Source organism: Drosophila tropicalis, unplaced genomic scaffold (genome assembly GCF_018151085.1).
Source record: "Drosophila tropicalis isolate 14030-0801.00 unplaced genomic scaffold, ASM1815108v1 contig_867, whole genome shotgun sequence".
Lineage (NCBI taxonomy): Eukaryota > Metazoa > Arthropoda > Insecta > Diptera > Drosophilidae > Drosophila > Drosophila tropicalis.
In genome coordinates this window covers 3,002,548-3,015,028 of record NW_027173362.1, presented here as the reverse complement: position 1 = coordinate 3,015,028, position 12,481 = coordinate 3,002,548, and the positions used below count along the sequence as shown (strand labels likewise).

At 37.4% G+C, this 12,481-nt stretch overlaps 3 protein-coding genes and 1 long non-coding RNA gene across 4 annotated transcripts; 1 reads left to right on the top strand and 3 right to left on the bottom strand.

Annotated features, from left to right (window-relative positions):
- Window positions 1-214: 214 nt before the first annotated feature.
- LOC137583336 (uncharacterized) lies at window positions 215-860 on the bottom strand. Its single transcript, XR_011033406.1, has 2 exons — window positions 730-860; window positions 215-660 (listed from the first exon to the last, which is right to left on the bottom strand). It is a non-coding gene; the product is annotated as an uncharacterized lncRNA (long non-coding RNA).
- Window positions 861-914: 54 nt separating this feature from the next.
- LOC137583412 (putative glutathione-specific gamma-glutamylcyclotransferase 2) lies at window positions 915-2,049 on the bottom strand. The gene has a single exon (XM_068298428.1). The coding sequence runs from the start codon at window positions 1,969-1,971 to the stop codon at window positions 1,051-1,053; it is 921 nt and encodes a 306-aa protein (XP_068154529.1). The 5' UTR covers window positions 1,972-2,049; the 3' UTR covers window positions 915-1,050.
- An 18-nt stretch (window positions 2,050-2,067) lies between these two features.
- Window positions 2,068-3,219, top strand: Aven (Apoptosis and caspase activation inhibitor). The gene is made up of 2 exons (XM_068298427.1): window positions 2,068-2,179; window positions 2,240-3,219. The coding sequence occupies exons 1-2, from the start codon at window positions 2,151-2,153 to the stop codon at window positions 3,096-3,098; spliced, it is 888 nt and encodes a 295-aa protein (XP_068154528.1). The 5' UTR covers window positions 2,068-2,150; the 3' UTR covers window positions 3,099-3,219.
- A 251-nt stretch (window positions 3,220-3,470) lies between these two features.
- LOC137583642 (uncharacterized) lies at window positions 3,471-9,910 on the bottom strand. Its single transcript, XM_068298732.1, has 4 exons — window positions 9,871-9,910; window positions 4,401-4,515; window positions 4,150-4,341; window positions 3,471-4,094 (listed from the first exon to the last, which is right to left on the bottom strand). Exons 1-4 carry the CDS (start codon window positions 9,888-9,890, stop codon window positions 3,471-3,473), a joined length of 951 nt encoding a protein of 316 aa, XP_068154833.1. The 5' UTR covers window positions 9,891-9,910.
- Between the last annotated feature and the right edge of the window lie 2,571 nt (window positions 9,911-12,481).

Here is a 12,481-nt window from a genome sequence, read left to right as displayed (position 1 = left end):
TTTAGATGATGCCAGATGCTTATTAAAGGTAAAAACTTTCATAACAATGACAATCACCGAATTTTTAAAATCAAAATGAGATTTTTTCGCACTTGTTGGCCTAGAAAAATATTGAATAGGATTTTTTCAAATTAACCCAAGGAGAAAATACTCTTATCAAAAATTTCAAAAGAAACGGATTTCAAATCTGGCAGCCTGGCAACTCAGTTATTAATTTTAGTATTATTAAATTTTATGTTACCCAATACTGAGACTTTAAATCTGAATACAAGTGCTAAGGCCTAATCCGGAAGTCCTAAGGTCTGAGTCATTTTGGCTGGGCGGGCACATTTAAAAAAATGTACTTCTTGGATAAATAAACCATAACAAATTAAATATAGTTTTTGTTGCCATTGGCATTCCTGACTTTTTGAATGAATCCATTATTTAGCAGTATAACAATTGCAACATTGCAATTTCCTTATAGGACACATATTCCTTGGGAAACTGTGCCGGGTAAATCCAACAGTTAGCTCCTGAGGATGATTAGAGCCCATTAACTGTATTTTATTCTTCGGTAGCTCTGTTTATTTTTTTTATTAAATTGAGCTGAGATGGTCGAAGATCGTTGCCATTGATGCCATCTTCATAATACTGTGGACACAGCCTTTGTTGTTTGACCTTAGAAAATGGAATTTTAAGAATTTTCAACATTTTCAAAACCAACTTAATTAAATGTCCTTGACTTACATCATGTGTAAATCCGCTCATAATAACACTATTCCGGGCCAATTCGCACACTGAAGCTCAATTCTTATACCTGAGCCGCTATGCTGTATTCCACCATAATATACATATAAACAGTATTAACAAATAAAAAACCAATTGTAGTTATAAATTTAAATCTGTTGATAATAAATTCAAATACTTATCAGTTTAGTTTCTAGATTTATTTACACACATCTTGCAAACTGAAGAAGGCTGTCATAAATTAATACATGAGCATGGTATAAGCTAAAGAAATATATACAAATTAATGTAAGGGACAAATAATAAATTGGCTAAGCCGGGTCAGCCACTCTGACGCTCCAATTCCTGAACCAGAAGCCATTCTCGCCAACCGGGCTGTTCACATCGCTGACGCAAAGCCTCCAGTCGCTTGACTAGCGCTTCCTCATTTTGCCAGCAATCCTTTAGGATATTCATAATTTCCCGTATTAGGCCACGTTCCAGCATCTGTGGTTCGTCTCTCTCAATAAGATGTTTTACACACTCGACTAGCTCGGTGAGATGCTCATCGACAGCGCCGGGAAACAGTTGAGCCATGGCCAAAGCCAAATTAAACAGATATTCGCGATTGGGTCCACTTGGACCAGCAGCGGAGAAAATCTGTTTTGCTATGCAAGGAACTTCCCAAACGTCGCCAGCGTAGGAATCATTCGCCTGCGTGGCCACGTACATAATGACCTGAATGGGGTCACTGGTCGCGGGATATTCGTTGAACTCCAGATGACAGCGTTCATAGCCGTTCTTTTCGCGATAGTCCAAATGATCCAGCACCTGGGACTTTTGCAGCGCGGCTATGCGATATGCCACACCATATACACGATCCTGAGTAACATCGCCCGGCAGAAGAGTTACCACACGTCCTGGTCTCTCAGGGACCCCACGATGATCGATGCTGTGCTGATAGAATCGACGCTTATAGCCACATATATAGCCACGTCGGCGATTGATATAGGGGAAATCAGCCTTCCATACCAGCGATCCATAGCCAAAGATCCAAACATCATTGGATGTTGGGGAAATTGACTCCGCCTGATTGGTGACCTCCACATCAAAGCGATTGCTATTTAATTCCGACGACTGGCTTCCTGAAAACAGCTGCGGATTAGTTACCAGATCCTTGAAGAACCGACGATAGATCTCTTGGGACACGACTGGCAATTGACCGTCGGTCTTAAGTGAAAGGGATTGGATGTGGCGCAACATACCAACTTGCTGCTTTGTTAATGCAAAAAAAATTAATTATTTTTGGGCCTGCGCTATCCATTGACAAATGTTACTTTAACAGGCACATTTTGAGCACTGTTACACTTAACAGCATCATATGCGAGCACTGTTAAAGTAATATTTATATTCAACATTGACCACAACAAACCGGAGTCAAAATGCTGGGCAAGGACGATCGATCCAAGGAGTAAGAAGTAGACCATTTCATCTATAAAGTTCACTAATATTATTTCCCCTCCATTTGCAGCAAGCGCAAGAAGATGAAGCAGCTAAAGCAAACGCGCCGTGGCACTACTACGACGACAACCAGCTCAAGTTCTCCACCAGGCACAGCTAAGGCCCGCAGCATTGTGGATATAGCGGATTCAAGTGATGAACCACGTTTCAATCGGAAACCTTTGTCGTCCGCGGGTGGGGGTGGTAATTGGTCATCATCGCGACCATCATCATTGGCTGCGCAAAAGAATCGGGATTTGGTGGGCACTTTACCACCAACCGATGACACCGATGACTTGGAGCTAGATTTAAATGGTGCACCAATAGATGAGAACGCTCGGGCGCAATTGAGAGCTGCCGACTATCAGCAGCTATCCCAATTCGCTAGCATGGGTGGCGGCCATTTTAGTTTTGGTGCCGAGAAGGAATGGAACAATATTGGCCAAACCAAAGAGCAAGCAGCTCCAATTAGCCAGAAGCTGTTTACTTTAAATCTAGGCCTACTTAACAGTGGGCTACAAACGATACCATTTTATAAACTTATGGATTATCCAACATCAATGTTTACCCGTCAACAATTGCAGGAGCAAAATAAGGCAGCCGAGAGGGCGGAGAAAGTGTATCAGCAACGGGTATTGAGCGAAACGAATGGAACTGCAAGTGGAAAGTCACGAATTTCTTCGGCCAAGGTGCCAGGTACAGCTGTTTCTGCAACTGCCACTTCCAACGCCCCAGCGCCATCTCAGCCGGATGAGCTAGATGAATTGTTAGCCTTGACTGATACAACGCTAAACCTAAAGATTTCAACGCCCATCATTCAACCGGCCACACCGTCATCAAATAGCAAAACTGATGTAGAACAATGGCTTGATACTGTACTGGATGAGTAGTTAGTTACTAAGAGTGTTACTAGGAAATAGTTCATTAGTATAATTGCCAGTGTTTGTTAATCAATTCCGATCCTGTTTAAAACTCAATGCTTTTGAATTAAAATTTGCGTGATAATTTTAACTCTTTTTATTGTGATGAAATGAAAAAAAAAATTGATTTACATTTAAAGTGTTAGTAGAAAGTCCTGTCCTTAAAAATAAATATTTATGTACAGGTGAGCACGACCCCGTTATTCTCAATGCTTATGCATGCTTTTATTGAAAAGTTTTCCAACACTGACTCAAAATTTATGGTTAAAATAGACGTTAGATTGAATTAATCATTGTGCATTGATTTTACTAGGCAAAAATTAAACATGAAAAATCTTTATATTACAACCACTGCCAGTTATCAATTTCTACACGATCTGTATTTTTATCGCGAACAAGGGAAATGTTTGTGTCCACATCCAGTGATTTCGTTTCAGGATCTAAATGCTGTTGCAGCTGCTGCATTAATTCGCACGTGAGTTCTAGGACAACCAGGCGTTCGTCAGTTGGGGCATCCTTCAGCAGATCTAGATCCACTTTCGATTCAGTCAGAATGATGTTGAGCCAGCGAAATATACCTATGGCATCGTCTTTGGACAACTTGAACATATCCCTTGGGACACCTACCTCTCGGCATAGTTTCTCAGTTGAGCCACATGGGCCCGCAGCGAGGAGGGCTGCAATTAGTCTTACTATTAAATTGAGAGCATGCAAATAGGATTTCAGATACACTGAGGGATTGACTATGGCTATGGCTACCATCAATTCGGGATAGGCACGCAAACGATGGGCATCCAAGCCCAAGTCGGTTAAACGATCTAGCATAGACCACAGCAGGCAGGTGCTAACAATCTGCGCCATTGTGGACAGGACACTGGCATGCCGGCAACATATAATCACATTGAGTATACTTCCCGAATGACTGAGATCCAACAAACATACGATTTCAACGCATAATTCATGGATCTGAAATGGAAAGAGACGGATAGAAAATGGCATTTCATTTTCCATTATGACTCACATGTGTTTCCTCGGTGCAGGCCATATAATCGAAACAGCGTTGTAGGAATATAGTTCGCCGCACTTCCGTATCGCTCAGATTATTATGATATAGCATATATAGCATTATGCCAGCCACGTGTATGGATGCCAAAGATTCAGCGCCAAAATCAATTTCCTCTTGGCTCATCATTTGCTCAAAGCCATTAATGAGCTAAAGGACAATAAGAAAATCGGAAAAGCAAACTAAAAGTTATATATGTATGTACCTACCTCGATAATATTGTCGCTTTGATAGATAAATGCACACTTATCGGCTATAAACGATTGCCCAATTATAATTCGAAAATGCTCAAGATCAAATCCTTGAGGACGTATGGCATGATATCTATAATAAAAACAAAATGAGATTATAAACCCCTTGATCAGTAAAAAAAAAAACAAACATAGTGGGCCGCTAGGTCTAGTAGTTTGAATGGGGTTTGGATAGACTATATCCTTATTATCCTTAAACCGGTAAATAAGCTCATTGAACTATTTTAACTGTAACCATTTTTTCTTAAATAGTTTATAAACCATCACTTCAAATTTCATCTTAAGAATAATTTTCTATGGAATTTATTTTTTCCAATTTTTAATACATTTGTTATTAACAAATCATAAAAATATCGAAAATTTTATTTTTCTTCTCCAAAAAAATTAGCGAAACAAATTAAATTAATTTGTTTTTTTAAAAGGGTCCTTCAACTTAAAAATTATTTTTATGTTTTTAATAAATAATGTTTTAAAGTGTCGGACCGAAGTTTTGCGTTTTTTATACCCTTGCAAAAAGGGTACATTAAGTCAGAAGTGTGCAACGCATAGAAGTAAGCATCTCCGACCATATATGGTATATATATTCTTGATCAGCACGAAGAGACGAGCTCAAATAGTCATGTCCATCCGTCTGGATCAACGCAAACTCCTCCTAGACCGTTGGAGCTACAGAATTGCAGGGGTTGTATATCTCGGATTCAGTCGGATCGGACCACTATATCATTTAGCTCCCATACAAACGGTAAAGTCACGAATAGTGACTTTTCTCAATAACTTCGTTATTTTGAGCTATTGCCGTGAATTTTAATATTGGTAAGTTTATTACAACTTTAAACGGCGGTGCCAAGATCGGGCTCCCATGGGGTGACTATATCACATAGCACCCATAGTCGGAAACAGTGACTTCATCAATAATTCGTTATTTGACATGCGGGGGGGGGTTTTGGGGATAAAACCCCCCCCCGAAAATTGGTTCATTTCCTATAAAATTGATTCAGCCAATTCAATATCTTTGATCCTAAAACATGTTAACCCCCCCCAAAAATTTTTCTGGCTACGCCACTGCTAAGATTGTAGGCCGTCCATTAGACTATTTAGATAAAACGTTTTCCACTTGGACGGCTAAAGGTAAGGAAGGAGTAACAAACAACTTGGAAGAGTATACAAACATCGGCGCAGTCAAAGTTAGACCGGCCCTCTAGTTTTTCTTTAAATATGTCACAGAGGGATTATTTATTTTCTTCTCTTTCTGATTTTGGGGGAACAAATTCGTTCAAAATTAACATAACTTGGAGTTACTTTACTTTTTACAATATTAAAATAATATTATTGTCTCGTTTCGATGAAATAAATCTCCATTCGTTATCAAAAAGTTTTTAGTTTAATTTCAGAGAGCCATTTTTATAATTTTTTCCACTTTTTCAGATCTTAGTAAGTAATTATAAGATAATAGATGTAGTTGTAAGCCAAAAAGGACGAGACTGAGAAGTTATCGATAACTTCAAAGTTAAGGGATCTGAATGGATCGCATTTACTGGCCGAGTTAGTTAACCTAACACTATTATAATATCCGCATCTGTGCACACAAATTGAAATGTGCAACAATTTTAATGAGCTCCAAAACATTTTGACATGTTTTCAACTTCACTTAACACATGGCGGATAAGCAAGACGGAACTGAATTTGTTAAGCAATGGCATGGAGGGATTATCTGGTGAAAAGAGCATAGGCAGAACGTGAGAGGGTGGGAGAGAGAGAGAGAGAGAATTGGAGAATGAGACCTGTATAAATGGCCTAAGGATTCCTGTAAATCTATACATGTATGTGCATGTCTCTGTATGTCCTTGTGCTGCTTTTGACAAATGCAAATACACGCGCGACGAGTGCATTTTAGCATAAAAGTCAACTCACAGCTTGGAAGTTTCATCTTTTCTTCTCTACACTTGGAAATATCTGCTCATTATGCATTCATATTTTGCAATTACTTTAACAAATACACACATACACTCCTTGCAGCAGGAGGAGGGAGTGAGAGAAAAGGTAGGAAAATAGAGCTGGCAAAAGACAGCGAGATTGTGACTGTTAACGAGCAACAGCAGCGGGCAAACTGTTAAGTTGCTGCTGCGACAAGTGCGTTGTGTGTGTGTGTGTGTGTATCTTTCGTTTTATTATGTCCTGTATACCCTTACATAGATACAAATGGGACATGCCAAGCCTATAACCTCAGACTGTCTCACATCGCCAACTTTATTCCTCTGCTCACTTTGTCTGTTGTATGTAGAGTATCTCGAAAGTCGTTGGACATCAGCTACGTATTTTTATTTTGGGCCGTTTGTCCCATTTGCAATCACCAACCGCCCCACACCACTTCACCCCCCCTTTCTTCTCTTTACGTCCTGCCAAGAGACGCTCTTTCAAAAAATTTCCATATTCAGAATTTTAATTATGCAGCCGCATGAAAAGATTAACAACTTTGGCCCAAGATGGGGCCCGCTCCTTAAAGCGAGAGCGAGATAGATGGAGGACATGATAGTGACTGAGGCTGCCGAAGACTGTGCATTTTGTATTTTAATTATGCATATTTTACAAAATGGCACGCCCCCCGACTAAGAAATACATAGAGACAGTGAGACAGAGAGAGAGAGAGAGAGAAAAGGCTAAAAAACTAACCTCACACAAGCAATCCCAGAAATTGCAGATTCTTACGTTTTCTTTTCTTACGCACTTGTCTAGGCCCAAAAGAAACCTAATAAAAGCCATATATTAAATGGAATCGCTTATGGTTATTGAATTCGCCTAGGATGGGAAATTTGTTCAGAGAAAGCGAAACTACCCGCTTGATATTCCCGAAATCCGGCTGAGATCGAGTACTGTAGCAGTCCGAAATCCTAAAAATAAAAAAACCTCTTTTAAAGGCAAAGTTAGAGCATAAATTAAAAGGATTAAAAACAATTCGCAAAGATATTATTTTTTTTTTACAACTTTTCAACACTCATTTTTGGGTGATCTGTCGTTTCAGACTTTATTTTCTTCAATTTCTAACCGATTTCCAAAACATGTCACTTAAACACTTGGATATATAAAGAAACTAATTTTATTTAGATATAGGTCTCGAGATTTTAATGGAAATTGAAAGACATTATTCTAACCTGCAAATTAAAAATATTTTTCTAGAACCGACCCGCCCTACCCAGCACAATAAGACCCACACAAGCTTCTCTGTCATCGAATAACTGTTATTTTCCTTTATAATAAATGCTTACAACTTCATATCCTTTATAAAACAATTATATATTTTTGCTCTGATTTATTTATGTTTTTGAAACCTTTCAAAAATATTTTCAAAACTCTGTCCAAATTAAAATGATTGTTGTCATAAAAATATACAAAATAATAAATTTGTAAGTATATAAACAATTTAAGTGATTTCTCAATGTTCTGGGAAAACACGCATTTCTCTCTCACATATGACATTTTTTGTTTAATACGGAGATTTAAATTTACCCACGTCTATTTTTTACTTACCGCAATTTCGAAACAAAATCGCATATAACAATTATGCAAATCAGCTTAGTTAATAAAGATATAGATCTCCTGATCCCAGCTAACAAGTGCAGCCACTGCTTTAATCCTCCCATTCACCCTTCAAGCACTCGATAATATGCATAAATGGGACCAAATTAGCCGAGGGGTTGTCGAAGAATAAAAGTGTCAAAAAAAAAGGCTAAAATGTAAATTGTTCTGCATCGAAGATGGAATACCCTTGAAGAAATTGAAGAGCGGATTTTGTGGGGAAATTAGTGCAATTTGCTCCCAAAAGTATGCAACAAGTAGTCCAAGAATTCGACTTTTGAAACGTGTTAAGGAGTTTTTGAATACACAAACATTGTTTGTGCACAATATTTAAGTTACAAGGCATACGAAAAGTTGCTAAGATTGAATACTTTCCCGGTATATTGCATACTTTAAGGGGGAAAATTCCCCCATTTAACAGTTCTAGACTAGCCTGTATGGGCGAAATGTTCCAATTGTCCAAAATGCTTTACTTTTTTACATACGTAAGCTAGGAAACCAACAAAAAAAACAAGAAGCTCGACAACAACAATATAATGCTTAATAACAATAATAACAATCATAATGAAACTGAGTGAAGTTGTCAAAGTTGAGCGGAGGGAGGGTATGATGGGGGAAACTACCCTTTTATTTGACATTAAACCAACACCAACCCCATTGACTGTCGACTGATGATGATAATGACGATGATGATGATGATGATGATGATGATGATGAGAGGTTTGTTGCCACCAATCTGTACATTTTACGCCTAATTTAAGACAAATTGTTGACAACATGAAATATCCAATCCCCCATCTTCCCTCACACCCATCATAGATGGCTTTCGGGGTTTTTTTTTTTTTTTGTTCTTGACAAAAGCCAACAGATTTTCATATCATTATATGTTGATTTGTTTGAGTTTGGCATTGGGATTGAGATTTAGATTGGGATTGGCTGCTGCGGTTGCTGTAGGCGTTTTTTGTTCTTAATGAAGTTGTTGTCCTTATATTACATACATACATACAATACATATGTATATTTATCTTTTTAAATTCAAACTTTCAATTTGTCATGTTATGAGATACAAGTTCATAATAACAATTACAATTTTAAAAACAACAAAACAAAACTGCAAATTGTTGGCATTTAATTAAGAGAAGTGTGTAACTATTTTTGCCCTTCTCCAGAAACGGATCCAGGGGGGAATCTCCCTCTCTTTAATTTCAATCTTTAAACTCCATGGAGAACACGGTATAGGGTATAGCTAACATTGTGGATCATGGTACTATCCTTATTTTAAAAGGCTTTGTTACACTATAAAAAACCCATATTGATTTTGATTTTTCCCAAATCTGTCCACTGCCTTTCTCTGATTTACAGAACGTTTTTCAAGCTTTTGGGGCATTGGGAGTAAAAACCTGTCATCTTAAAGGAAGAATCGATATGCGATATCAAAGTTTGGACAGTTTTATAGATAAAATCTCTGTCAAATAAGGGAATTGTGACTTCTAAAGGAAGTGAAAGATAGTCAAAGGTATTTGTAACAAAAATTGGTTCCTTGTTTAAAGAAACTGGAAAAGATTTACATGATTCGAAAGTCTTAACATTCTATTACATACCTTAAAGCGTAAATTAGACAATTAGACATAACTTTTGCATACCTTAAGGGGTAAATAGGTTAAATTCCTAATACCTTGGATGGTTAATAATTGCATTTTATGACTGATCAAATGTATCTCTTAGACTTTTCTTAAAAATATCTTTAAACCTCGTTCTCAAGCCACAGATAAAGATCAGCAAAGCCAGGGATTAATATTTTAATATATGTATGTATACCATTGAAATAATATTTAGGTCTAATATCTTTACTCACTGCTCCAAGTCGTCGCACATGTTGCACTTGACACTGTCACTTCAAATGAATTGAAATGTGCTCAGTCTTGACTCCACTTTAGAACTGTTTAGTCTTCGATTGTGTTCGAAATCGAACAAGTTGAGCTCTTTCAAGCATTTTTTGTTTACAATGGTTCGACTAAAGCTTCAAGGTATCTGATTTCATTACGATGAAATGTGAAAAACAAAGCGCAGCTAAGATTTTTCCATGAAGGAAATGATAATAATACCGTAAGCGCATAATATGTCAGTCATCCGACAGCATGGACAAAGTACAAGTGGGGCACGGCCCGCGGCACAAACACAATTTGCAACATTTTTCCAAACGGATAATGACAAACATTTTAATCATAAAATGAAACCGAAAGCCACTGCCAACCACCGAGGAGCAACCACCAAATTGTAAACTGCACTTGGACAAAGAAGAACAAGGACAACAACAATTTTCACACAATATGGCAAACAGTTACCATTTCCCAAAGCATTACGACCATTTCTGACTTTAGCATTATTATCTATGGAATCGTAATGATAATAATGACGTGGAAGACGATGATGATGATGATGATTGTAATGGCTCAGCCGGAAGTCAAGTGTTGTTGGTCTAGTCGAGCGCGAGTGAGTGAGTCAGGGAGACCGAGGCAGAGAGACAGCAATGGCCCGAAGACATCTTTGCAAGGATAATGACAAGTTCACGTTATATTTTCAGGCAGCTGGAGGAGAAAGAAATTACACAAATTGCCATAAATTTGGAAAACAATTTCAAACTGCGAGAGGTTACTGTAATTGTTAAAAGAAAATTCGATGCATTACATTGAGAGACATTTCATAAAAGTTAAATTTATATCCATTTTAAATTTAAATTATACAACCTTTTGCACTTCAAACACACACACCACACACTTCTTTAATATGACAAATTCATAAACAAAATGTTGAATATCTATCTGTTATAATCCGAAATCTGATTAATCATCCTGTCTATGTAGATTGAAGCTTCTTTGGATGCTAATCAATAATACAAGGCAATAAAATCGAACTTTTTATCTGCCTTAAGTATTCATATTCCATTTTATTATAATTTCGGATTTGGTTTTTCTGAATTGATTCTAGTTTTATATATACCATAAAGTATATTGATGTTGGTAGGTATGTAGGTAAACTTGGAATTAAAACTGTTTATAACCTAGATGAGATAAAGTACGAAAAACGTCCAGATCGGGCGACTAATACTTTACAAAAAACCGGTGCCACAGTTGAGGTATCTTTCTGAAATTTACTACTAAGATAGTTTTTACTGTGCAACAAAATATCCCTAAGTTTCCAGAAGATCGGATTGATGAAACACAAGTTATAGTCAACCTACAAAATGTTCAGTTTCCGAATATGTATATGTATTTGTGGCAACTGGGACTATGTTCAGTTCAGAAATACCAAATTCATAGTCAGAATCAACGACTGCAAACTACCCTAAAAAGGGATATAAGGTCCTTGCAGCGAAATCGCTTGAGAACTTTATAAAGAAAAGCTTTCTTCTGCCTCTCACATATATTTTGTCGATCTGATTTCCTTTCCAAAATATATTTTTACTCCTAATAAGTACCCAATTCCTTTTTTCCTGCATTATTTCTAATCTTCCCTTATATGCTTACTCTATATAAATTTATTAGCGTAAAAATTTGTTTATTCTCCACATTTTTCTATGATACAATTTCCAGTCTAATGGGGGGAATCTATTTCAAAAGTTATTGTGCTTGAATTGTGGCAATTGGCAAAGGAAGAAGGCCATCTGATCCATTAACTAACTCATTTAATAAATACAAATCAAAGTGGAAGAACGAAAGCCGTCAAACGAATCGCTCAAAAAACTTTTTCTATACATTTGCATAGTATTTTTTTTTCCCTTTTAGTCTTTGTTGGCACAAAGGATATGAAATGAGAAGAAAAAAATAAAAAGTATCCTGAAATATGAATAAAATTGCAATGTAGAAGGTAAAATGTACCAATTAAAAATCCAATTGAAATTTCAATGGATAGGCAAATGAACCGCATGAAATGTGGATAGAGTGAGAGTGGCGGGGGGAGGGGGGCTAGTGGAAAGGCAGTTGCATTTTATTCATTTAATTACATTCACATTTCATAGACAATTTCATGGCAATGTTAACATGTCGGGGACGCCAGCCCCCACCCTCGTTGGCTTTTACCAATTTTCTCTCTTTGGATGTTTTTCTATTTCTTTCCTTTACTTTCTATCTCTCTATCCGCTGCCTCAAGTGTCTTGTGGCGGTTTTTTTTTTCTTTTTTTGTTTTTTAATTAGCGTTCTGTTCTCTCTTTAACATTGCAGCGGCCACTCGAACTAGGCAACGGTAACTGCAAGTTCTTGCTCTACCTCACCTGCTACACCCGCTCACATATACCTACATACATATGTATGTATGTATGTAAAAAAGAGCGAGAGAGAGCAAAAGAGTGAGCTAGTGAATGGGGAGAGGGGCAAATGTTTGCTCGTTAACTCATTCACCGTCGAGATTCAATTTGTGGCTAAACATTTCTCGTCCTTTTTGTGTGCTTGTTACCGCCCACTCTCACC

What these genes read in the sequence shown, in the direction of transcription:
- LOC137583412 (XM_068298428.1), bottom strand. Translation starts at nt 1,971, where the DNA reads ATGTTGCGCCACATCCAATCCCTTTCACTTAAGACCGACGGTCAATTG.
- Aven (XM_068298427.1), top strand. Translation starts at nt 2,151, where the DNA reads ATGCTGGGCAAGGACGATCGATCCAAGGA. An exon ending in AAGGACGATCGATCCAAGGA is followed by an intron (nt 2,180 to 2,239) that starts GTAAGAAGTAGA and finishes CTCCATTTGCAG; the next exon opens with CAAGCGCAAGAAGATGAAGC.
- LOC137583642 (XM_068298732.1), bottom strand. Translation starts at nt 9,890, where the DNA reads ATGTGCGACGACTTGGAGCA. An exon ending in ATGTGCGACGACTTGGAGCA is followed by an intron (nt 4,516 to 9,870) that starts GTGAGTAAAGAT and finishes TTTTTATTATAG; the next exon opens with ATATCATGCCATACGTCCTC. An exon ending in AAAGCGACAATATTATCGAG is followed by an intron (nt 4,342 to 4,400) that starts GTAGGTACATAC and finishes ATTGTCCTTTAG; the next exon opens with CTCATTAATGGCTTTGAGCA.